This window comes from Mustela erminea, chromosome 4 (assembly GCF_009829155.1).
Source record: "Mustela erminea isolate mMusErm1 chromosome 4, mMusErm1.Pri, whole genome shotgun sequence".
Taxonomy (NCBI): Eukaryota; Metazoa; Chordata; class Mammalia; order Carnivora; family Mustelidae; genus Mustela; species Mustela erminea.
Window position 1 is genome coordinate 25,803,907 of NC_045617.1, and position 27,638 is coordinate 25,831,544.

General features: G+C 41.1%; 1 protein-coding gene across 1 annotated transcript; it reads left to right on the plus strand.

Moving 5' to 3' along the window:
• Positions 1 to 893: 893 nt before the first annotated feature.
• Positions 894 to 3,001, plus strand: LOC116588172. Its single transcript, XM_032338929.1, has 2 exons — positions 894 to 1,002; positions 1,897 to 3,001. Exon 2 carries the CDS (start codon positions 1,904 to 1,906, stop codon positions 2,648 to 2,650), a length of 747 nt encoding a protein of 248 aa, XP_032194820.1. The 5' UTR covers positions 894 to 1,002; positions 1,897 to 1,903; the 3' UTR covers positions 2,651 to 3,001.
• The last annotated feature ends 24,637 nt before the right edge of the window (positions 3,002 to 27,638 follow it).

The following is a 27,638-nucleotide window of genomic DNA, read 5'->3' on the forward strand; positions in this document are numbered from 1 at the left end:
CCTCTGGCAGTCACCTTACTGAGGATGTAGTCTAAGTCCTTCACTCTGCACTCCTGAGTGACCACACCACCTCTGACCCTTCTACTCCCCTTCTCCTTGCCTACAGCCCTCTCCACTGCAGCCATGGTATTAGTCTTGCTTTAGGGTCTTTGCACTTGCTCATCCCTCTTACTGGAGCACTCCACCCCCCACTCCCCCGGCTTAGTTTTCTTCTGCTTTTCCCTGAAATACCATCTTCTGGGTAAAATTCTCCCCTCCCCCACCACCTGTTTAACATTGTAAACCCATTCCTGCCATTTCCTTTTTCCCTGCTTAATTTTTCTCCATGGTCCTTATATACTCAATTTACTTTCATCCCCTTGTTGCTTCTGTCCTTCCACAAGAATGTAAATAATATATATGTGGGTAAGGGTTTTTTAAATTGCTGTATCTCCAGTGCAGAGGACGGTGCCTGGCACACGGAAGGCACTCAGTAAATACTTGTTTTATTATGAATGAACCCACAATAAAATGTGAGCAAGGGAGTGGCTCCACTATATACTAGCTCTATGATCTTGAGTAAGTTATTTAACTGCTCTAAAACTCAGTTTTCTGGTCTGTAAAATGATGGTAGATACTCCCTGACAGGGTTATCAATGTTATTAAATAAGTAAATACATATAAAACACTAAACACATAGAACACCATAAGTGGTCGTGATTTTTACTGATATATAGTATTGATGGTGGATATGCAAGTCAGAGTTCTAATTATGCATATGTCTTCCTAAGTCATTTCTCTATTTGTAGTGGTACAATGTAAATAAGAATGTAGCATCTGAAATATTTTCTTTGTTTTTGATATTTCTTTGTACAGTACCTTGGAAGTGTGTGGTCTGTGTTCCTGCTAATAGCTGAGAGGGAAAAATCCACTTTTTGCTTGGCTTGTGTCAGCATCATTACACACCATCCTTGTCATCTTCCATGGAAAGAAGGAAGGGGAAATTAGATTCCTTGAGAGAATGTGAGTTATCCCCTTTGATTGATTTTTTCACAGAAATTCTTTTGAATATGTAAAAGGATGGACTGTTGGGTATGGGGTGGAATGGAGGAAGGGGCACTTAACTCAAACCTCAGGGGCTGGAAGTGGCCTTAGAATGGGGGTTTCCCTTCAGCTTCCCAGCCTGTTTCCTTAGGCAGATCTCCCAAGGGAGGACTCACTGGGTGGGGGATGGGGAGTGTCAGGGAGTAGGGGCAGATGATAGGATTGAATTAGGGAAATTGACCCGTAGGTTCATTCTGCTCTTCCCTCTGGTTGGCCCAGCCTCTCATGGCTCCTCCTTCCCCTGGTCTGAACAACTGTCCCCTCTCTTTAGACTGGCAGCTGGGCCCCACTGCCTGCTCTCCTTGTGAGACACCTGTGTTTGCTGTGGAACTCCCCCACCTCTCCCACCCATGTCAACTCCAAGGGGACAGCATTTGTCTGTTCTAGTCCCTGCTTTCTTTCTAGTTCCTAGGACAGGCCATTAATTGATAGAATGAGCTCTCATACTGAGTTTATTTACTTCTGCCAAGCAGCCCCTGACATTAACTGAACAGTCCTTGTGCCAGAACAGTTAAAATGCATATCCCATACCATCCTCACAACAGAACTCAGGGTGGTGTTGCTACAGTTCCCTTTTACAAATAGAAAATGTGAAGACCAGTGAGGTTAAGTAACTTGCTCAGGGTCACAGAGCTGCTGCTGAAAAATGGTGGCGCTAAGGACAGAATCCACACAATCTGGGTCCAGGGTCCGAGTCCCAGGGATGAAGGTGAAGAGGGCTGATGGCAGCATCGGGTTCAGTAAGCCTGAACCCCCAAATGTCTTAAAGTTGAAAGGTGGCCAGAGGCTAGCACGAATAAAATGTCCCTTTAGAGTTTCCATGGCCGCCAGGTGGATCCCGGGCTATAGCCAGCCTCCCTGGCGCCCTCGTGGGCCTGATACGGGACCATCCGTCTGCCCAGTCTGCCCGTCACTCTGCCCAGCAGAGAAGACTCCTCAAAAATGTCCTTCCTCCAAAGTTCCTGCTGCTGCTCAAATAACTCGAATTTTCCGCGTGGGGATAAGCCGCGGTCAGTGGGACCTGGGTGAACCACCAAAGGCCCTACAGATCGAGCCTGGAGTGGTCGCGGGGTTCCCCGGCCAGAGGCTCCGCCACTCTCCGATCCCCTTGGAAGACCCCGAGGGAGAAATAGCGTTAATTAGGAAACTAGAAACTGGAACTCCGACTCTGGGAACCGAGAACCCGACTGTACCGGGCCAGGGCACGCGGGTCTGTGCGGGACAATTGGGCCCCGAGCCCTGGGGGACCCCGGAGGGAGGGAGGGGCGCAGGGGCCACCGCGCGCCCTGCATTTAGGACGCCGGCATCTCGCTCGCTCCTGGATCTCCTTCTTTCTATGCTAGAAAACCAGGAAACGACTTGGAGGCCGGTGGGTTCACCCTTTGAGCCGGTTTTTCTCAGTGGTTGCGGAGAGAGCGGATGTGGAATCCAGGCTCCCTGCCCTTCGCCCTGCCTCCGGATTCGCTTCTTGCCCCCGGGCTGCTTGCGTGCACTCGGGAACCCGTCTACCCACCAGGCCTTTGCTGAGCCAGTTTTTAAATGTAGGGAGAAATACAGAGGTTACTGAACACAAATTCATTGCGAATGTCACCGAATTCATGGGAGCTTTTGGTCATGTCGTGCTTATGTGTGTTATTTTTAGTCAAGAGATACTAAAATCATAACCATTCATCCTGAGGGCTTCTGGGAAAATTTGGAGATTAAAATACCTGAAAATTCTGGTAATCCCTGTTCAAGTGAGTCAATTAAGAAGAATTTGTTTACCACCCCCAGGCAGAATCATAGGAAAGTCAATGAAGAAGTATGCTCAACCTCTGTAGTTCTGTTTGGAAACTCAAAACCAACTCTCCACCCTGTCACCCGCCACCCCCACCCCCACCTCCCTGTCTTTTCAGCATATTAATTGTAGAGATTTGCCTTTTGCAGACGTTTGTTTTTGAACCGGTATTTGCTTCAGTTTTCTTCCGTAGACGTTAACTGACACCATGGAAGTAGTAAAACAAAATAAACAAAAACCTTAGCTGATTCGTGTTTTTTTCGGTCTCAGTTATTGCATCTTGTACTCTTGGCTGATATTTTTAAAAAAGGCGGGGGGAGGGCTTCTTTTAAATGAATTTAGAGTAAAATGTAATTGAGATGTTTGGCAACTTCATGGTAAGACATAATAACGAGCCCCAGGATACGGGCTAGAATTTAGTTCCGTTTCTTGCTTCATTACTCACCACTTGATGTGGCCTCTGACAAGTCGCTTCACTGTCCTGGGCCTCAGGCTCTCTCTCCATCAGTTACAAGGGGAGCATCTTAGACATCTACCTGCCTCCTGGGGGTGTTGTAAGGGTTAATGAGATATGTGGTGAGTGCTTTGATTCTAGGGTAAATGACCTGTACAAATAAAACATGATTACATCTCAGATTCTTCTTTGATTCATCTGAATAAATCGACCTTTCCTTTATGAACTCTTCCTGTTAAGTTTTCTACATTGAATTATTTGATTTTAAAGTTCTGTGTTGGGGCAGTCGATAGATTCAAACTCTGTATAAAAATCCTTGGCAGGTTATATTACCCAGGTTAGGGAGAACCTCTGTTTGTTCACAGATATTGAATAACTTACTCTCCTTCTGCAATTCATCTTACGCATTCAACAAATGTTTACTGAAAATGTACTCCTAGGGATTGCCACGGGTGTGAGGGAGTGCTGGAAAGAACTGCCTTGTATGCCGGCTGCGTGAAGACACTGTGTTAAACACTTTGTCTATATGATCTCACTTAATGCTGGCAATAGCTCCCTGAAACACAGGTTCTAGTCTCACCCTGTGTGTAGAATGCAAAGGGAAGAGTTTTTCAGTAATTTGGGAAGCCAGGGACTGCCAGAGCAGCATAGTCTTGTGAGGTCCCCTGCAACAGTAAGGGGCTACTTTTTTGAAACTTCTGATGGAAATTTAAGGTCACTTTTTTTTTTTTTTTAAAAGAAAAGATTTTGCCAACGCTGCCTCAGCAGGCATGAAATTTAGCTATCTACGGTGTTTAACATCCTTAGACCAGGTGGTCCTGGAGTTAAGAGGATGTTAGAGAAAACTTACAATAAACAAATGTACATATAGGCAAAATATGATAACTCAGTTGGAATTAGCTAAATACTCAAAAGTGTAGCCACCATCCCTCCACCCCATTCCCCTCCCACACCCACATTCCCCCACTCACACCATAGGAAAAAAATCTGCATAAGCTTTTATGGGGTCACTACCTGGTGTTTAGAAGTTATCTAAAAGACAAAATTGTAAAGGTTTACGGTGGGCACACAAGAAAGCGGGCTGTGTATCCTGATTTAGTGAGGGAAAAGATAAACCTGGTGGATTAGGCCTATTTTGCATGAAACACAAAGAAAGATCCTTTATCCATCCCTGGAAATGTGATCCACCAAATGCCAACTCATAATGCTGGACTGGAGAAAAGAAGCACATTAAGCCAGAAAGTACAGGTTTTTGTCTTCTGTTGTGGACAGTGAGGCCAGCTGCAACAGATTGCTTAGAAAGTTCAGTATTTACACTATAGTATGACGGTATTATACATCTGCTGCCTGCTGACAACGTGCTAAGTCATCAGCATGATTAAAGCGACACCTGTATGCTGGATTGACAGTGTCCTAGTTTATGGTATCAGACATATAACATTGACACACACACACATATAACAGAAGCAGGTGTATATATGGGGAGCAGCGAGTGTTGAATGATTTAAGTATATAGGAATTAGTTGTGGTGCTTTCAGTGCATGAGAGAATAGAAAGTGAGACATATGTGTCATTCATTCAGAGAAAGTAGTCTTGGGAGAATTAGAGGAAACTCCTCTCTTGCTTACAGTTACTTAGTTGGGAAAGGATTCTTGATCAGGAAACAGAAATGGGGATTTCAGAGTAACAGAGTCATAAGATGTTGGAATTAGAAGGGACTTGAGAAGTTTAAATCCAACTGTTCGTTTTATGATAAAGAAGCAGGGGCCCAGAGCCCTAGACTGGCTAGTTACTAGCAGATTTAGAACTCTAATGCAGATGCCCACTAGATGTGCTAGTCTCATCCGTATGAGAGGGGTTTTCTTGCTGTTGTTTTGTTGAATTTTATATTACTTTTTATTATGGAAATTTTCAAGTTATAAAAAAATACAATGTGTATTTCACCTCCATATATAATGGCGAATAACCCTCCATATATATTGATGCCCCGTATATATTGCCTAGCTTTATGCCATTCTTATTTCATCACAAGAATCTATTCCTTGGGTTTTGTTTGTTTGTTTGTTTGTTTTGTTTTTTAAATATTTTATTTATTTATTTGACAGATAGAGATCACAAGCAGGTAGAGAGGCAGGCAGAGAGAGGGGAGGAAGCAGGCTCCCTGCCGAGCAGAGAGCCTGATGCAGAGCTCCATCCCAGGACCCTGGGATCATGACTTGAGCTGAAGGCAGAGGCTTTAACCCACTGAGTCATTGAGGTGCCCTTATTCCCTTGTTTTTATTTTTATTCTTTTCTGGAGTATTTTAAAGCAAATCTCAGCATCCATATTGTTTCACCAGTAAATTCTTCAGAATCAACTCTAAGTGATAAGCCTTTTAACAAATGCTATTCATATACCTCGCAAAATTAACAACAAACCTTAGTATTATCTAATACTTGTATCTTGTTCACATTTCTTTAATAGTCTCAGATATCTTTTTTGTTTTACTGTTGGTTTGTTTGAATGGGCATCTAAGTAAGGACCGCACATTTCATGTCATTGTTATGGTTCATAAACCTCTTTTATTCTATAACTGTCTCTTATCCCCCCGCCCCTTTTTTTTAATGAGTTTTTTGGTAAAACCAGGCCATTTCTCCTTGTAGAATGTGCCACAATGTGTGAATTTGGCAGAATCCTTCCCTTGTGGTGGTGGTCACTTTGTTTCTCTAGAGTACGTATTTCCTGTAGCTTGGTGATTAGATCCAGAGTCTTGATTAGGTATAGGTTCAACTTATTTATGCAGGTATAGTTCTACTGGGCAGGAATACTTCTATAAAGTATTATGTACTTGCTATGGCATCAATTCTTGAAGCACAAAATGTTTGGTTATCCTGATTTTGGTAATGCCAACATTGGCCAGTGGGCTCAGGGGGTGTCATCTTAATCTCTCCATCAGCCCTTCATTTAATGGTGGGATCCACTGATGATTGTTGCTTAGAAGTTCTGTTATTTCACTGGAGGTTGAAAATGGTGGGTTTTTTTTTTTCATTCTATCATTCATGTGCATTTACTAACTGAAATACTTTTTTTAACCTAAGGTTTTATTGATTTATTTGAGAGAGAAAGAGTGCAAGTGAGGACATGAGGCAGGGGTGTGGGGGCTGGGAGAAATAGAGGGGCAGAAAGACAAGCAGACTCCATGCTGAGTGGGAGCCCATGGGGCTCTCTGAGGGCTTCTCCAGGGGCTCACAGCAGGGCTCAATCCCAGGCCCCTGAGATCATTACCTGAGCTGAGGTCAGACTCTTCACCAACTGAACCACCCAGGTGGCCCTGGAATACTTCCTTAAATAACTTTCTCCCATTTACTCTTTGGCTCCCTTGAAGTACTATAGCATAGGAAAGAGAGTATAAATGCTTGAGTCTTTCTCTTTGGCTTTTAATTTCCAGGACAATGAATGGGGTATGATAGAGATTGCTGAGGTAGATTCAATAATTCTGGGCAAGGTGTTCAGAAAGTATTTCTCAGAAGAAACAGAATTTGAGCTAGAACTGGAAAAATGTCTATGATCTTGATAGGCAAAGAAGAGAGGGGAGTCAGAGCATCATGGTCTGAGCGAACTGCACAAGCAAACCAGAGGATGAGGTTGATGAACTGCTGTGACTAGATCATAGAGCACATGAGCCTTTTGGGGAGGGGCAGGTCTCTCTCAATAGGTTGTGACACTCTTGGAGGAAGGATCTGTGTTTTCTTCTCCTTTGAAACTCCAGTGCCAAGAAAGTCACTTGACTGAACATTTTTTCAATAACTATTTGCTGACTAAATGAATGAACTTGAACTTTCTTTGAAGCTTGTATATATATATAAATATATATATATATTTTTTTTTTTTCCTCTCATAGTAGCTTGTTTTATGTTCTTGATCAAAGAGCAAAAGTACAGGCTATTTGTCATTTAATAGAATGAGGCGAGAAAAGCAAATGATCATCTGAATTGATGTAGAATAAGCATTTGACAAAACTCAATACTTTTCATGATAAAACACTCAAACTAGAAATAAAAGGAAAATACCTCAACATAATATAAAGGTCATATATGAAAAGCCCATAGCTAATGTCATATTCAGTGGTGAAAGACTGAGAACTTTTCTTCTAAGATCTGGGACAAGACAAGGGTGCCCACTCTCACCACTTTTGTTCAACATAATACTGGAAGTTCTAGTCAGAGCAATTAAAAAAGAATAAGAAAAAGCATTCATATTAAAAGGGAAGAAGTAAAATTACCTCTATTTCATAATCTCATACGTAGAAAACCCAATTCCTTAAAAAAACCTATGAGACCAAATAAAAGTATTCGGCAGAGTTGCAGAATACAAAGTCAATTCCCAACAATCAGTTGTATTTCTATACATTAACAATGAAAAATCTGAAAAGAGAATTACAAAAACAATCCTATTTAAAATAGCATTAAAAAGAATAACATACCTAGAAATAAACATAATCAAAAGGTGAAAGATTTGCACACTGAAAACTACAAATCATGGCTAAAAGAAATTAAAGACACAAATAAATGAAAAAATATCCTGTATTTATGGATTGGAAGGCTTAATATTATAAAATATGCCCAGACTACACAAAGTAATCTAGAGATTCAATGCAATTTGTCAAAATCCTAAGTGCATTTTTGTATTAATAAAAAAATCCATCCTAAAATTCATATGGATTCTCAAGAAACCCAAATAACCAAAACAATATAAAAGAGAAGAATATTGGATACTTCATACTCCCTGACTTCAAAACTTATTACAAAGCTACAGTAATCAAAACAGTATGGTACTGGCATGAAAATAGATATATAGAGCAATGGAATAGAATAGAGAATGCAGTAGTAAAACCTCACATACATGTCAGATGATTTTTGACAAGGGTACCAAGGCCATTCAATGGAGAAAGGATAGTCTTTTCAACAAGTAATGCTGGGAAAAGTGGATATCTACATGCAAAAGGATGAAGCTGGGCATTGCCCTTACATCATATACACAAACTAACTCAAAATAGATTGAAGATGTAAATGTAACAGCTACAATTATAAAACTCTTAGGAGAAAACAAAGGAGAAAATCTTCATGACGTTGGATTTGATGCTTCTCATCAGATATTTGATTTGCAAATAGTTTTTCTCTCCCATTCTGTGGGTTTCCTTTGTTGATGGTGTCCTTTGATGCACAGATGTTTTTAATTTTGAGGTAGCCAGATTTACCTACTTTTTTCTTTTGTTATCTATGAGTTTGAAGTCATAGTCAAATCTTGAAGTTAATATCCAGAATATATGAAGAACTTCTCCTATAACTCAATAGCAACAGAAAGAAATAACCAATTAAAAAAATAGGCCAAAGACTTGAATAAACATTTCTCCAAAGGAAATATGCAAACAGCCAATGAGGACGTGAAAAGATGCTTATGGAAATGCAACTCAAAATGACAATAGGATACCATTTTATACTTCTTACGGTGGCTACTACTTAAAAAAAGAAAAGAGACCCAACAAGGGTTGGTGAGGATGTACGCAAATTGAAACTCTTGTATGCTGTTGATGGGATTGTAAAATAGTGCAGCCTTTATGGAAAACGTTATGGCACTTCCTCAAAAATCTAAAAATAGAATTACCATATGATCCAGCAATTCCACTTGTGGGTGGATACCCAAAAAATGAAAACAGGGTCTCCAAGAGCTATTTGGACACCCATGTCTATTAGCAGAATTATACAAAATAGCCAAAAAGTGGAAGTAACCTAAGTGTCTATCAATGGATGAATAGATAAGCAAAAGGTAGTCTATATATACAACAGAATATTATTCAGCCTTACAAAGGACGGAAATACTGACACATGCCACAACATAGATGAACCTTGAAGTTCATTAATGAACTTCACTGATGAAGTTCACTAATGAAGTTGTACATTAAGTGAAATAAGCCAGTCACAAAGAGACACACCTGGAATCATTCCACATACTAGGCATCTACAGCAGTCAAGTTCATAAAGACAGATCTAGAATGGTTATTTCCAGGGACTGGGGCAAAGAAGAAAGGGGGAGTTATTGTTTAATAGGGGCAAGAGCTTTAGTTTTGCAAGATGAAAATAATTCTGGAGATGGATTGTGATGCTGGTTGTACAACAATGGGAAGGTATTTAACAGCACTGAACTGTGCACTTTAAAATAGTTATGATGGGGCACCTGGGTGGCTCAGTCATTAAGCATCTGCCTTCAGCTCAGGTCATGATCCCAGGGTCCTGGGATTGAGCCCTGAATCAGGCTCCCTGCTCAGTGGGAAGCCTGCTTCTGCCTCTCTCTCTCCCCCTGCTTGTGTTCCCCCTCTGGCTGAATCTCAAATAAATAAATAAAATTAAAAAAAATAGTTACAATGATACATTTTATATGGTCCATATGTTACTACAATTAGAAAAACTTAGGATAAGTAAAATTCCTTGTTCCTATATACTTAGTCATATAATAGGAGAGAGAGCTAGAGAACTTAAAAATATAATTCAGTGTAATACTCAACAAGGAAGAATCCCATTAAATAAATTTAAGTTCATTTATAAATTTTTTAAAAATGTCAAAATCTTGAAGACAATGGAGGGGCGAAGAAGTGTTCCCATTAGAGGAGGCTAACAGACATGACAATTACTTGAAGTTCTGGGATCCTGACTTGGGTTTCAGAACACAGAAAACAGAAAAAAACTATAAATGACATTATTGGGACAGATGGAAAATTTGAAAATGTATCGTAGGTTCGATATCATTACTAAATGTTATGTTTGTTGATTTTGGTAAGTGTGCTGTGGTTATGTTAAAGAAAGCCCCCATTCTTGGGAAATATACATGGAAGTATTTGTTGATAAAGGGACATTGTGTTGCAGAATTACTCTGAAATAGTTTACTCGGAAATGCTTCAGGGGAAAAAAATACAGGGTGAGCAGATGATAAAGCAAATGGAGGAACGTGCTAACAGTTGATGAATCTGCGTAAAAGGCGTACACGTCTTTGTACTGTTCTTGCAGCTTTTATGTGTGAAGTAAAAAGTAAGAAAAATCAAATGCTGGTCATATGATATTCAGCCACTCTGGTCTCAATTATGGATAGAGGGGCAGATAACAAAGGAGTAACATGTGACCCAGTCAGTGCCCTAGTGTGGCCTCGCTGGGTGAGTTTCGTACTTTATGACTTGCATTTTCTCTGTCAAGAAACAGTTGGGGGATTGACTTCATTAAATGGGTACTTTTGTGTCGGTCCCTTGATACATTAGCGGTTTAACACTGAGAAATCCTCCAAATATAGGAGAAAACCACTAGACTAAATTCTACGGATGTTCTTTTTTGACGTAAACAGATGATGTAAAATCAGAGTTAAAAAACCCCCATGTGCTCTGTGGCTTGTATTAGTCAGTGCTTGTGTTCGAGGTGACAGAAATGCAGCTCAAACTTGCTTTATTCATCAAATACTTATCGAGGGCCTTCAGTGTCCCAGTCCATTTTGCTGATACTGGAGAGAACAGAACAGGCTAGAAGCCCTGCCCTTTAGAAGCCCCCATTTTGGTGATGAAAAACAAACTGGCCAACATTAGACAAAGAAAGGACGGGGGCGATCTGCTGTGCTTACACAATGGGCATACTGGTCAGCCATGTCTGTGTCATAAACAGCCGTGCAAATCTCAGCGACACGTGACAGCCTTTGTTTCGCTCGCACATCTGTGGGTGGCGGGACCAGCTCTGCTGATCTCTGCTGAGCTTGCTCTGTGTCAGCAGATTTAGGCTCAGGAGGCTGCTTGACTGAGCTGTGGCTCGGCTCCGTGGGTGTCTCTCAGCTTCCCTGGAAGCAGGTGAGCAGAGGCACGTTCTTCTCCTGGTGAGGGCAAAGGCACAGTAAAGCCCTCGTTGAAGACGGGTCTGCCAACATCCCATTAGCCAAAGTAAATCCCCCGGCCAAGCTCAAAATCAGGGAGCTGGGAAACATGCTCTCCCCATGGAAGGTGGGGAACGATCAAGTTGTCGACGGAGGGAGGAGTGGAAATAAAGGCCAATTATGCGATCTGTCACATTGGGAAGTTCACAGCGTCAGACCGGCTGGAGGGTACCTTCTTTTTTTTTTTTTTTTTTTTAAGATTTTATTTATTTATTTGACAGAGAGAAATCACAAGTAGTCGGAGAGGCAGGCAGAGAGAGAGAGAGGGAAGCAGGCTCCCTGCTGAGCAGAGAGCCCGATGCGGGACTCGATCCCAGGACCCTGAGATCATGACCTGAGCCGAAGGCAGCGGCTTAACCCACTGAGCCACCCAGGCGCCCCTGGAGGGTACCTTCTTATTTCCTTTTCTCTCTCTTTCTCGGTCTCTCTCCATGATCACTAGTCCTTGCTTCTTTCTGTGTGCTCTTGGCCACATTTTCTCCGGTTATCCCCAGGATCCAAAAAAAAAGGGGGGAGGGGGAAGGATACTTGTTCTTTGGGTTTTCATCTAATAAATCTCAGAGAAGGAAGGATTTTTTTGTGTGTGGTGCCTGCCTGGTTAAGATTAAGAGTTGAATTGAGGGTCCACCGCTGTGGTCAGGGTACTGGAGTACTCTAAGTGCTGAGACTTGAGCCACATGTCCACTTCTGCAGTGGGCCCTGTGGCTGGCAGGTGCACCAGAGCCCCACAGGAATGCTCCTGGGTGGTGAGGGTATATATTTTCCAGCAGAAAGAAGATGGCTGGGTAGAGAAAACAAGGTGTCTGTTTTCCAAACACCCAGTGCTCAGAATCTTGTTCGTAGAACAGAGTATTTCCTCAGCAAGGAAGTTAGGTGATCTTTGGCTACTTGCAGATATTCAGGGGGAATGTAACCCTAAAAGAGGTCTCAGATTTCTCTTTTATTTATTTATTTTTAATGATTTTATTTATTCATTTGAGAGAGAGAATGAGAGAGAGAGGGAGAAGCACAGTCCCTGCTGAGCAGAGAGTCCGAGGTGGGGTAGATCGTAGGATCCTGGGATAATGACCCGAGCCAAACGCAGAAGCTTAACCAACTGAGCCACCCAAGTGTCCTCTAATTTCTCTTTTAAAACAAGTTCTGACTACCAGCATAAATATGTTTCAGACAGGGTTAGTTTCTGCTAACATTCTGTTCATTAGGCTTCTCAATGAGTAAAATATTAAATTAGAAAACAAGATACAGAAATTGCCCATTTCAAACCCAACAGTGAGTATTTGATTCCTTTTTTTTTTTAAAGGTTTTATTTATTTATTTGACAGACAGAGATCACAAGTAGGCAGAGAGGCAGGCAGAGAGAGAGGAGGAAGCAGGCTCCCTGTCGAGCAGAGAGCCCGATACGGGGCTTGATCCCAGGACCCCGGGACCATGACCTGAGCCGAAGGCAGAGGCCCTAACCCACTGATCCACCCAGGTGCCCCCCGAGTATTTGATTCTTAAGCAGAAGTGGAACCAGGTACCAGCCTTCCAGCTGCAGAGCATGTCCTTCTGTCAGTGGCTCATCCAAAGCACTGACTGCCAAGCATCTGGCCCTGGGGCTCAGCTCAACTCCACCTGGTCTGAACAGATCACAGGAGGCTTATTCTCCTTCCTAGTGAAAGCTTTAGTCACCAGCTGGTTTGGTTCTTGACAAGGAGATGGGCAGGAGTTTCTGAAAGAGGCATCTTATCTCTAAAAAGAGACACAAACCTCTGGACATTGGTGTTTGAGGACATGATGCTTCAACTGTCTTGTGATTATGAGGAGACAGAACCGACGCCCTGTGATGAGGTGGGGAGGTGAAAAGACCCTGGGTCCATGGCCATGTCGCTGAGCCATTGAATCAATGAACTCTGGAACAGATCATCCTCTGGACTTACGTTGTATAAGAAAATAAATTCCCCAAGCTTAGGCCACGTTTAGTTGGGTCTTCAGTTACTCACTGATGAAGGCATCCTAATGGAAACAAAGAATTCTTGTGGTTCTCTGCAGCTTCTTTTTTACTTGGGGTTGAGTAGTTAGCAGGAGATGGGACTTAGGCACTACCATAACTGCATCCATCCTTCTCTCTAAAAATGGATTCATAAATGAAGATACAGTCCTTACCAAGACACATGTAGAATGTTAGGATTGCAGGTAAAAGGTGGAGTCTAAGGTACAACAATAACTCTGGCTACCTATTGTTCTGTTACTTAGTTTGCCAAAAATATCTTGTCCTACCTTGTGCTCTTTTTAAAACAAAAGTGATTTCCCATATCTGTTTTAAAAACCTCAATATTGGGGCTCCTGGGTGGCTCAGTGGGTTAAGCCTCTGCCTTCAACTCAGCTCATGGTCTCAGGGTCCTGAGATTTAGCCCTGCATTGGGCTCTCTACTCAGTGGGGAGCCTACTTCCTCCTCTCTCTCTGCCTGTCTCTCTGCCTACTTGTGATCTCTCTCTGTCAAATAAATAAATAAAATCTTAAAAAAATAAAAAACTAAAAACCTCAATTTGAAAAGAGTTACGTGAGAAGGAAAGCATGCCACTTATTCAGAGGTTTTCTCTCTCATTTCTCTTTCTTGCAAGAGGAAAATCAATGAAGGATGAATTATTCCCACCGCCAGTCTCTCATCAATTCTAAAGTTGAGGGGGAAAGTGTTAGTTTTGTCAGAATGAAGGAATCGAACTGAAAAAATTGACAGTGACTGTATTTTAGTCTTTCTTTGTGTTGTGCTTTGGTTCTCTTCAAGTACCCATTTTCAGCTCCTTGTAGTTTTGTCGAGGTGGGAAATTGTTTTATGAGATGGAGCTTCTATAATCACATGGTCTCTTCACCCCAGATTGCTGTTAGTACTGGTGGCATCCTCTTGAAAAGGACATTCCAGTTAGCCCTGCCATATGGCGTCTCTTAGAGGGTCACAGAGTTGGGTATCCCCCATTTCTCCTTGGGATGAGCAAATGTGTTGGATTTTTATCAGTCTCAGCTATACTCTTTGGCTTTAAAAAATAATTACAATTTTGTTACTCTTCTGAAGCCTTGCCTCTTTCAATATTGATCAAATTCCAATGAAGGGGAAGTCCCTGGTAAAATGCTGTGTTGCCTTACTCATTCTTTTCAAATGACACATGTTTCATATTTAAAATCAGAAAGTGAATTTCCTTTAGGTCACAAATAAAGCAGTCACCTTCTTTGAAGACCCTTGGCAAGAAGGGATTAATTTTTTATTAAGATAATTCTTTTTAGATCTGTTTTAGGTTCATAGAAAAATTGAGGAGAAGGTATGGAGGTTTTCCATATACCCTCTGTTCCCTGCCCCCCCCAAGTTCCCCCATTATCAATATCCCTCTCCAGAGTGGGACATTTGCCACAACTGATAAACCTACCGTGACACAGCGGTACCTTCCAGAGTCCACAATTTATGTTATAGTTCACTCTTGGTGTAGTATATTCTACGGGCTTGGATAAATGTATAATGACATGTATTCTTCATTATAATATCATTCAGAGTATTTTTACTGCCCTAGAAATCCTCTTGGTTTGCATCCTTCCCCACCCCCAATCCCTGGCAACTGCTAAACTCTTTCCTGTCTCCCATTGGCTTGCCTTTGCCAGAATGTGATATAGTTGGAATCATATAGTAGGTAGCCCTTCCTGATAGGGTTGTCTCACTTGGTAATGGGCATAGAAGGTTCCTCTTAAATGTTTTTTTTAATGTCTCTTCATGGCTTGATAGCACATTTCTTTTAACTGCTGAATAATATTCCATTATCTGGATGTACCATAGTTTATTTATACACTCACCTATTAAAAGACATGTAGTTTGCTTCCAAATGTTGGCAGTAATGAGTAAAGCTGCTCTAAACATCCATGTGCAGGTTTTTGTGGATATAAATACTCAACACCTTTGGGTAAATATCAAGGAACACAATTGTTAGATCATACAAAAAGAGTATGTTTAGTTGGGTAAGAAAGCAAGAAATTTTATATTCCACTGATCAGTTAATTTCTGAGTAAAGAATAGACAGTGCCCTCAAAAGTGAAGAAATAAGGTTATTGAGGAGGTAGGAGACAATCTTATTCTAGTATGAACAATTTTTCTTTCCTAAATAGAAGCCATCTGCTGTCCTTCCATACCAGAAGCAAGAGGGAGTGAGATGACTGGAGGAAAGGGCAGCTTAGGGTGTCTGCCTCTAAAGACATTCCTCCAGTGTGCCCGGCAGGGTTAGATCCAGGAAGCTGAACCACTATGTCTGGTACAGAATAAGAGCTTTATTACAGGGAGTTGATTTAAACAGTTTATGTAAGGTTGTGACTTCTGTGCCTGGTGCAGGAGCCTGAAGTCCGCAGAGCAGATAGTCAATCAGGAATGAAGGACATGAAGTGGGGAAGAGCAAGGACATCCTGGAACCTGATGATGAGGATGGACTGGAGATTGCATAGGTCTCTCATCACCCCTGCGCTTTCAGCTTTGACAATGGGAGTAACCTGCAGGAGCAGCTGGTGGCCTTCGTCTTGGATCTCAGCCTGCACCTGGGCTGGAAATCCAGGAGGCTGGAGGAGATCTGGAGAAACTGGAGGAACTGGAGGAGCTGCAGGCTGAGCTACCATTCTCAGTTGTCTCCCAAGATCTCGTGGGACCTGTTACCTGGCAGAACTACGGAGAGGGAATTCTGGGAAATGTAGTTCCAACTTAGCTAAGTTGACAGGGTACGAATGTCCCACAATTTCACAGCTGCACAGAGATGGAGGAGGATCTTTGCAGCACCACAGGAGTGAACAATAGGAAACATCCTAACTGTCCATCGGTTGCAGAATGACATGAATAATGTGATACCAGTTGTATAAATTCAAAAAACAAAGAATATACCACACATTGCTTATGAAAAAAAAAAAATGAAAGAAAGGATACACCATAAACTCAAAGGAATGTTGCTGTCAGAGAGGAATTGAACGGGTTTTGAAATGGTGGGAAATTCAGAACTATTTTTTAAACTCTCTCTTTTTTCTTTTGAGAAAGTAATAATACATAGATTCATTACTTTTTTTAATGTGGTAAAATAGAGATGACAAAATTTAGATACATTACCTTTGTAACTGAGAAGCTTCTTATGTAATTTTCAGGGGTAATGTTCTCATTGTGAGAACACGGTTATACAGTCTACCCTACTCTGCTGAAAAGGAAAGAATACGAAGAGACAGAGCCAGGCAAATATTTGGAAGTAGGGAGTAGGGAGGGAATATTTTCCTTCTCTCCCTCTCTCCTTGCCAGGAGGGCTTCTAGTAAAACAGAAAAGCCAGGGGTTAAAGCCAAACATTGTGTCATCATTATTGATATTCAAGAATTAGATCATTATGGCTAGCCAGTAGTGTTAGATTGTTGGTTTGCTTGTTAAAATTTGTCTTTTTGAGCTGTGTTGCTAGGTTGAATGAAAACAGTTCCCTTGTATGAGGGAAGCAGAGAGAAGGGCAGCGTGGGCAGCCTCACACATTGCAACTGTAGCTATCACCCACGTTGCTTCCATTGATTGTCACTAATTTGAAAACACATCTGGGAATTCTGCTGGTGGGATACTTTTTGTGTGCTGCTGTATTTATTTTAGGAACATCCTGATCCTAAAGAAGACAGGTCAGGATTTCATCCTTCAGTCATCCAGCAACCTCACAGAGTGGAAAGCAAAAGAATTTGGCATTGGGTAAAATCTCTTTCTGCAGCCAAATGGTGGGTGTTTTCTAGGTTCAGAAGCCTGCTCGTTTCCTCATGTATGGAGCTTGCCTACATCACTGTGGCCAGAAGTGATTTTTCTTTTTCTGAACTCCTAGGGGCATGTTCATATCTCTGTTGTGACACTTATTACTGGAATTATATTCTTTGTATACATGTTACCTCTTCTATAAGATTAAAACCCCTTGCATTCTGGAACGTCCCATTTATCATCCCATTACCCACAGCACGCTAATACTGAGTGCTTGTGTTTAATACGTGGTTAGGAAAAATATTTGTACAAAGAATGAAAGGGTCAGAAAATTGATTTGGGTTCTTTAAAAAGAATGTTTTCAGAGGCTTTTGCTGACTCTTCGGGTGAATGAAGAAAACAAAAAGGCAACACATTTAAAACGATGAACACTTGATGTGAATGTGTTCTGGGAACACAGATTCATTAAGTTGTTACAGGATGTCATCAATACATTCATCAGCACTGAAAATAAAATAAAATAAAATAAATCCACATTTTTTTAGAGATGAAGGTTGTTTCTGATTATTTCCTTTATAATCGTAATACTGCTTTATAAAACTGCATCATGATCTCCCTCTTTCCACTTCAGTGTTTCCTCTAATTCATTCTCTATTTCCTCACTCTCTAAACTGTTAAAATAAAGTAAATCACCATTTTTTTTTAATCACCTGGGGATTTGTTTTCTTTCAAAAAGGATGTAGGCATCCATGCTTTCATTTCATGCAATAAAGATCTTTACATTTTTCCATGCTTGCCTTGGTTTTTTGATCAGGGCAATAAACCTTAACTCATGCTCAGTTAGGATTTTGCCTTCTGACAGCAACCTGCTGTAAGAGGCAGCTTCCAGGAAAATAGTACTCTCTACTGCAAACTGAAGTCTGTGGTCTTACTCCCTTCTACTCCGCTGCCCCTTTTCTTTCTTCACTTGCCAAATATTTCCTGACATAAGTATTTCGAGAAGTCATGACCCATAAGACAAAACTTCAGGTTCTGAGCTTATCACTTGATGTTGGTCAAGCCACTGGCCGTACCTTCTTTCATTCCAAACTGATTAAGTTCAGGTTGGCTTAATGTATGTTCTAGAGCTTCAATCATGGGTGAAGTGCTGTGTTAAATCAAGTACAAAAATGAATAAGAACAAATCTCTGCCATCATGGAGAAGATAGTGAACCCTCTAAGTATACCTTGAAGGACAATTTATGCAGAAATTTAGTCCAAGGCAAAGGTCTTCAAATAGTTCTGTTCTTGTGCCCCCCTTAAAAGAATAAAGCAAAATAGACAAAAAAAGAAAAAACAACAAAAACCAAAAAAAAAAATAAAACCCAAAACCAAAGTAAAACAAAATAGGAAAAAAACCAAAAAAGAATAAAACAAAATTAAAACTATGCATTTCTGAACACTTTGACGTTGATGTCTAAAATTTTTCCTCATACGGTTAAATCATTGCAGAGATACAGTTTTATGCTTGTGCCAGTGGACATGGGCTGTGGCTTCTCCTAAGAGAGTGGGGACTGGGAAGGACCTCCCCCAGTCTTGATGGAAGTCTGTGCATCTTCTGATGTGCTGGAATTTTCTTCCCTCTGGGGTTCCTCCCACTTGCTTGCTTAAAATAGTGCTTTTTCTCAGGGCCGCATGGTCTTGGGAAGGAATCTTTGGTTCTGTAGGGATCCCCATTGGCCTCAGATTCATCATCTCTAGATTGGGAGTAGTAGTACCTACCTCTGAGTGTGGAGAAGACTTTCTGAAACAGCAGCTCAAGGGGCTGAGCTGGTGCCTGGATGCCGGCGCCTGGCAAACATGGGGTTCTAAAGAGCTCCCCAGCTTTGTTATCTGCCCCCGTGGCTGCTCTGTTCGCATCTTCACTGCCTCTTGCCTATCACAACAGGTTCTTATCCGGTTGTCCAAGGCCACTCATTCAGGAAAATAGTCCACATTCTCTATGAAGTCTAAACTCTTTAATTATGGGGTTTGAGTTTTTCATGATCTGGCTCCAAGCTCCATTTCCGATCTCATCTTCTGTCTTATTACTCCCACTCACCCTGGTGCCAGCGAACGGGGGTTGCCTTCACACGGGCACAGCCCATTCACGGATGCAGCCTGATGTGGAATACCAGTTATGTGCCAGGTGTGGCATCCTGTGTTCTAAGTGCAAAGATGAAAAAGCACCTCTCAGATCTTTTGGAGCTGGCATTCCGACTGGGGAGAGCCCTGGGTGAGGAAGTAACCCTAGGACCTGTGGTAGGCGCTGTACGGGGAGCTGAGCTGTGTCAGAGGCCTGGGGCATGTCACCCCGCAGGAGGCACATGAGCTCTGCCTCGTTTACTAGGCACTTAGTGGCGTTGCAGGTTCATCGACTCTGTTCTTTCTGCATTCCATTTCTTGGCTCAGTTGATCCTTTAACTTTGAATATTCTTTCCTCTTCCTGTTCCTGCTTGGTGAAAACTTCCACAGGTTTAAGAGCTAGCTCCAATACTCACTTGATTGTGAAACACGCCCTAAAGCTTCTGGTGCTCCTCTAGTTCACGCTTCTCACCTTTGCGGAGTAGTAATACTGTTATAACACCCCTGTGGGCAGGAACCACCTCTCCCTGGGCATTTCGCCTACAGTAGGTTCTCCACAAAATTTTGATTGATTGATTGATTGATTATTGAATAAGAAATAGATCTCTCTTACTGCCTAACTCCTACACATCCAGGAGAATTTTTCAAAGGTAAGCTGTGAGAGAAGAGGCCATCTCCATATTTTTGTTTTATAAAGATTTATTTATTTATTTATTTATTTGACACACACAGAGAGAGAGAGAGAGATCACAAGTAGGCAGAGAGGCAGGCAGTGGAGGAGGGGGAAGCAGGCTTCCCGCTGAGCAGAGAGCCCGATGTGGGGCTCGATCGCAGGACCCTGAGATCACGACCTGAGCTGAAGGCAGAGGCTTAACCACTGAGCCACCCAGACACCCTCCATATTTTTGTTTTATAACCAGATATGTTAGAGAGAGATATTGGTGTAGTCGCTAATGACTCTGAGCCAGGGCTAAGGGGGAGCTGGAGGAAACAGGACTCTACTCTTCTCACACCTGCTGTGGACTAGAAGCTGCTTTGTGGGTGGGGGGGTTGGTTTTCCCCCTGTTTGTGGAAGGCATTTTCCCTTTCGTACAGAACGTCATTGTAGGCCGCAAGTGAATTTGTTCATACCCAATATCTGTGTCTTTAAGGGTACCATCTGGGGGTACCTTCAAAATACCTGTGTGTTTATATATGTCCGATTTCCTATACAGCATACACGAATAAGGACATGTCAACAAAATAAATTAACTGTTGCATTTACATGGTGTGACACAGACTACCCACCCAAATTAAAAAAGGAAAATCACACTCAATTATTTTTTAAATTTTCAACTTATTTATGCTGTAATGTATAGCAAGATATTTAACTTCTTCCATTTCCCCTGTACTACATCATGTTTTATCCATGCATTTTAAAAGAAAGAGGGGATTCCTGGACAGTCGTTGATTCACGGCTACAGGTGACATATGCTCTGAGGCAAACTCAGTTCAGTTGGAGTAGGATTGCCGTGGTGACAACAAGACAGACTATTTGCCATCAGGACACGTGGCAGCTCTCCTCATGGCTACTGGGAGGGCAGACAGTGTCTCCTGCTTGTGCTGTGCCCCACTCCTCCTCTCCAGGAATGTCCTGTCTCTGTTCTTGGCATAGTCATCTCCTGATTATCCAATGCAGTCCTCTTTGAGTCAGTTTAGGTCACCTCTTATCCCTCTTTCTACCCACTTCCATCAATCAGTGTCTTGTAACCATCCTCACACCCCTCTCTTCTTTGTGTCCTCATTGCCTCAGACTTTGCTCAGGCCTTTACCGTTCTGGGGTGGATTTCTGCAACAGCTTGAGTCTTATCCCTCTGTCTCTTAACTTTTCCCTTCCCCCATTTATCATGCTTTCTATTGCCAGAGTGATTTCTTTAAAAAAAAAAAAAAAAAGCATATAGGGTAATGTCTCCCAGGATAAAGACCTTTATTAGCTGGCCTTTTTCTGTTTCTGCAGGGCATGACCTACCACTTCCCCAAGTGCACCTTCACCCCGTCATGCTAGGTTACTTTTAGTTCCCACCTGTGTTTTCTTGTGCTCCTGTGTGCTGTGTTCACTGTTCCCTTCTTGGATGGGTCCTTCTCTACTCTGTGTGTCTGCTAAGGCTAAGGCTGATGCTTTGTCAGGATCAACTCTAAGGGTTCCTTGATATGCTCTGAGAAACATGACTTCACGAATGTGAAATGTTTGGATACATTAAAGGAAAATATCTCATAAGTTGAAACAAAAATGTCTTCTAGAATTCTTCCCCTGTTCAATTAGGTGCCAGTGGTTTTCGGTGGCAGATGAGATACACACACACACACACACACACACACACACTTCATATTGAGGTAAAAATTTTGGTAGATGCTTCTGTATCACCCAGTGGTCTATGAGGACGAAGTTTATGGTGTGTTAGTCCCCTTAGTGCCCAGCAGAATGCCAGGGAGTACAGGGTTGTACAACAGATAAGGAATGAGTGAGTAAACCCTGAGATGGAATGAGACAGTTAATACACGAATGGAGGACTCATGCTCAGATCCTGTATTTATCAGCCTTCTTTCTCCTGCTGCTTCTACAGTGAAATATCAAGAAGTTCTCTCTACATTTTGAAGTTCCCCTTACTGAATCACAGCCCAAGATAGCAGGGAGTATATTAGTTTCTAGGTGTAAATAACTTGAACTCCTAATTTAGTTGGCTTAAAAGATTAGTAATTTATTATTTTAAACTACAGAACATTCAGAGAAGTAGGCAGTTTCAGAGTTGGTCTGTTCAGTGGCACAATAGTGTCACCAGGGATCCAAGTTCCATGTTTCTCTTCCGCCATTTTCATCCCCTTGGCCTAGCTTCCCTTGTAGCAAGACAGCCATGGTAGCTGGACAAGCGCTTTGAGGTACAAACACAGGTAGGGGCAGAAATGGGATTTTATTGACCAGATCTAGGTCATATGTCCTTTCCTAATTTCATCATTCATTGCTATGTATGCCAAAGACCAAACAAAGTTCACCCCTTCGCCCTGGGCCTTTACTTAGGAAGAGTATGGGTACCTGAACAAAATCACAGTCTGTTCAGCAAGAAAGAAAGGACAATGGCCAGTGGGGAGGACTTTCCAGTATTGTCTTATTGTTTTCCATACACAACAACAACAACATCAACAAACACTCTCTTTCAACTGAGAGGCTGGGTCAACAGTTGCCTTCATTAAGGATATTGTTTTCAGCTCCTACCTCTCAGAAGTGAAAAAGTGCCAAGAGAAAACTGAAACCAATGGTGAATGTCCCGGAACAAAGAACAAATGTTACTCCCTGGAAAGAAAGTTTTTGATGTTATAAACCTAGCTGCTTTTATTCTCTAGCTTCCAAAATCCATAAAAATGCTCCTAAGCGAAGTTAAGTTCCAAGTCCATAAAAATGTGATTTATCATTTACAGCATGACATTTATAGTCTCCCTTTTTGGTCCTGGCAAGGGGAAACTGAGAGAAAGGTGTGAAGACTCCTAGTCTTTGAAGATGACTAATGACATGGTATATGGTTACTTACATTCCTGAAATATAAGTATGCAATTGCATCTACTCAAGTCTAACTAACAAAGGAGGCCAAGTACAATTTAACTTATAATGTAAGTAATAAAAATTTAAATATGCTGCCTTATAATTAATGAAACACACATCATCAAACAGGCACTAAAGCTTGAATGTTGCTGTAGAACTGACTCTCAGTGGTGCCTGGGCTGCCTCCTGGTAGGTGTCATCGTGTGTGTTTGTATGTGGGTGTAAGTATGTGGTTGTGAGTTCTGCATTTCTGTATACCATCTTACACACTTTTTAATATTATAAATAAATATAAGTTAATTTACATAATATGATATATAAACAAATATAACACACTAATATATTAATTTATAGAATTATTAATATATATTATAATAATTAATATATCAATGTATATGATCAATAATTTATATATAACATATAAACATATATTACATATAAATATAATTTATATGATATATTATATAATATATAAATAAATAAATTAATATACATTGCTCGATTTCCAAATCCATGCTCATACACACATCCACATTTTGTGAAAGTTTTTCTGGTGAATCTAATACAGCTACAGACTTGAGCTCCACGTTTTACAAAGCTATGTGCTATTTGGCTCCTTTTAAGCAAAATACTTTGGCAGAGTAACTCTAGTGACTATGTGTAGATTCATATTGGGAGCATCCAGTCTGTTGATTTTGTGAGTTTTATTGTGGGAGGAAAGTGGAGGCTGGAGAATTAATGGTTGGCTTTTGCTTTAATTAGCCAGGTAATTACCTCAACTCTCCATTTTACATTATCTGCATTGATGCTGACTTTATCTATGCAAAGAGTAAAAGCCAATCAATGGATCAATCCACCAAGATGTGCTGCTCAAGGTTATATTAGGTGAAGAGAATTGTGTAAGGGGCTCAGGGTGGTGACAAGCACTAGGTACTTAAGTGAGTGCTAAGGAATAGAAAAAAAGTGTAATTTTCCTCAAGTGGCTTATGGCAGGCAGATGAGAATGTTTCATATGAAACAATTAGAGCACAATATAAGACCGGGAGAAATTTCAGGCAGTGGTGCACCTACGTCCCATGGACCTGAGTTAGGTCAGTATCAGAACAGAGTAGCTGGGTTTGGAAGTTTTATGGGATCTGGGTCCAATGGTGCATTTGTTGGTTTGACTTCTGTGTCCTGAAGTATAACTGCGAAGTGCCTTGGTAACCTTAGGATGTTTGAAAATCACCTACTTGGGGCTCCTGGGTGGCTCAGTGGGTTAAAGCCTCTGCCTTACGCTCAGGTCATGATCCCAGGGTGCTGGGATCGAGCCCCGCATCGGGCTCTCTGCTCATTAGGGAGCCTGCTTCCCTCTCTCTCTGCCTGACTACTTGTGATCTCTCTCTCTCTGTCAAATAAATTAAAAAAAAAAAAAAGAAAGATAAAGAAAATCACCTGCTTGAGGATAAATTTCCTAACTCAATTGAGGAGTTATTTTGCTCTTTTCATCAGCAAAGAGGTAGGGAAATGTGTTATGGTAATAAATGTAGCACTTCCTTGTTTATGGTTGCTAAGGAGAGCTTAAATATGTTAGATGTATGGGTGTATTTTGCTAGAAACATAAAAATAAAAAGAAGAGAAATCTATATACTTCTATAACATATTTAATACATTTTTTACAAATCATTTGGCCAGGAAGAGTGAGATAGTTGAGTAGATTATCCAGAAATACAAATAAATTTTGAGGTGTTTTAAAGGATTCAGAAAAGTACTTTGAAAAAGTGACTTTGTACCTAGACTTTCCTGGGGGAAGACTCAGGAACATAGAAAAGAAGACACACACACACACACACACACACACACACACACACACATCCCTGTATTGTACCCACAATACAGAGCAATAGAGAAAAAGTAAAGTATTGATCCTCCCCCCACCCCTTTTTCTTAAAGGAGGCTCCAGGCCCAGCATGGAGCCCAATACAGGGCTTGAACTCACAACCCTGAAATCAAGACCTGAGCCGAGATCAAGAGTCGGTCAATTAACCAACTGAGCCACCCAGGTACCCCTTGATCCTCTTTTTTAAAAATGGAAAGCTTCTAAGAGAAGACGAGAAAAAGGCAATGTCATAGTATATAGATACATTCCTTAGAAAAAATGGTCTCTTCGACTCCTGCAGGAAATTCAATAGAAAGAGAAACCAAAATAAAGAAGGGAACTTGCCTTTGAAGAACTAAATTGATCTTGATTACTCATACTTAAGAGCTTCAAGAGAACCAGCACTTCGTCGTACCAGCACTGACTACGATGGCAGGGCAACTGATTATTTTTCAGAACTTATCTGTGATAGACAATAAATCTGGAATTTAGAGAAAGTATGACCCTTAAAAGTGCGTCATTAGGGAAAAAAGTAATCATGGATTTAATCTTCTAAGAGTTTAAAGAAGCCTTGGGTGGTGACAGGCTGCTTGTAAGTGTGATCGGACTATCTTATCTCTTACTGTGGTGGGGTAATGGGATTGGGAGGGCAAAAGGAAATGATAGATTTTATCTATATTGATTTTAACAAGAATTTTGGTTTTGTTTCTCCACAATGAAATTGCGAAGTGCAGTTGGCCCTCCAACTTTTTGCATTCCATCCATTAATTGTTCAGGACGAAAGATGTGAGGGAATGCCTTCTTTAACAGTCATTAACACCTGCTTATAAAAATCTGAATATATGCTGATTGGGGGCTGCAGAGAGAGATAAAAACCTAGTCTTTGCCCTTGAGGGGGTTTATAATCTAGGGGGTGAGAGACCAACATAAACAAATAACAATGTAAAGGAACATTATATTGAACTTCATTTGTATGATAAATGGCACCTTGAAGAAATAACTTTTTCTTAAAGAATTAAAGATTATTGTTACTCTCTCAAGCCTCTACAAAAGATGTTGTATTTTTACTTTTACAGATAAATTACTAGTTTATACTAGAAATCTGGTTATAAGAAAAAATCAACAGCATTTTAAGAGATCGAAACAGCAGACTTGGAGGGCATTGGGGATGGTGTTGGCCCTCCCATCCTGTACTTGTCTAGAACAGTGCTTCTGAGACCCGTGTGCAAGGAATCACCTGCGATCTTGTTAAAAGGCAAATTCTGAGTCAGTGGTGAGTGTGGGGTCCAAGAATCTGCATTTCTAGCAAGATCCCAGGTGCTACTGGTGCTGCTGGCCTGGGAACCAGACTTTGAGTAGTAGCCAGAGGCTAGACCATACTGAATTTACAAATACCAGATGTAGAAATCATCAGGCCTGGCATGTAAGCCCACATTGGTTAGTTTATCCTCTTGAATCCTCAGACCAAAGGACATAGGAAATTTTGAGTCAGAGATACAGTTAAGAGGAAATTAATCTTGCAAGAAAGGATGAGAAAAATGATGATCACGAAGCATTAAAAAAAAAGGAAACTGCAGGGTGATTTAAAAATGCATCTAAGGGGCGCCTGGGTGGCTCAGTGGGTTAAGCCTCTGCCTTTGGCTCAGGTCATGATCCCAGGGTCCTGGGATCGAGCCCTGCATCGGGCTCTCTGCTCAGCGGGGAGCCTGCTTCCTCCTCTCTCTGACTCCCTCTCTGCCTACTTGTAATCTCTGTCTGTCAAATAAATAAATAAAAATTAAAAAAAATGCATCTAAAATATAGACTGTTACACAGAGAGTTTAACAGCTTTGTTAGATTTGCATGTGGTGGACATGCATTTTGGCAGGACTGAGTTACACGCAGGATAGAATTATTTCTCAATAAGGATGCGACCTCCTGAATGGGCCATTTGAATGTCCTTCCCCCTTCCCCCAGGATGGTCACCCAAACGAGTTGCCTCAAATGAGACCTTCTCTAAATGTTGAGAGATATTCTCAGTGTTCCTTCTGAGACCCTAAAAGTGACACTGAATTTTGATTCCCACTTCTGGTTTCTGAGTAGCAACTGTTTACAGCGAAGGAATAGTAGGTGTGATGACCCAAACTGTGTTCACTCTCATTCAATACAGTAAATTTTCATGTCATTTCTTTTCTTTTTCTTTTTTTTTAAAGATTTTATTTATTTATTTGACAGAGAGGGATCTCAAGTAGGCAGAGAGACAGGCAGAGAGAGGGGAAAGTAGGCTTCCCACTGAGCGGAGAGCCCAATGCAGGGCTCGATCCTAGGACCCTGAGATCATGACCTGAGCCAAAGGCAGAGGCTTTAACCCACTGAGCCACCCAGGTGCCCCTTCATGTCATTTCTTTTATTCCTGAAGGCATCATATCCTACCTCCCTGCAGACAGTTAGTTCTACGAATACTTTTTTCTTAAAGAGAAATTATTTTAATGTACTTTATATTTTTTTAAATTTTTCATTTAAATTCAGTTAAGTTAACATACATTGTATTATTAGTTTCAGGGGTAGAATTTGGTGATTCATTGGTTGCATGTAACACCCAGGGCTCATTCCATCTCTTGCCCTCCTTAATACCCATCACTCTCCTACTCACCTCCCCCCTAGCAGTCCTCAGTTTGTTTCCTAGACGGAAGAGTCTCTAATGGTTTGCCTTAATGTCTTTTAAGTATAATAATTAAGTGATTTCAGTTATATACCTACAAAGGACCTAGGTGGGTCAGAGAAAGAGATCTTTTTTCTTTTGTTTGTCCTAGTGATAAAATCCTTCACTCAGGCTAGGAAATCATGTATAATGAAAGTTTTAATTTTCTGCTGTCTGATTAATATTCTGGTTTTATAGAGTTAAAGCTGATATTAAATGGGATTCAGCAAAGTCTTACAGCTAACCATATGCCCATGTTTTTTTTTTTCCCACAAACTTCAAAATGGTTCACAATCTTCTAGGGTGTCTAGGGTATGTGTTGGAGTTTTTATTATTTTCCTTTTGTCCACTTCCCTCTAATGAGAATATCAGTGAAATTCATATTTATAATTTAATTTTAAGGATGGAGGGCCTTAGAGGAGGATTTGGTGGTTTCTATCCTAAACTGAACGCTT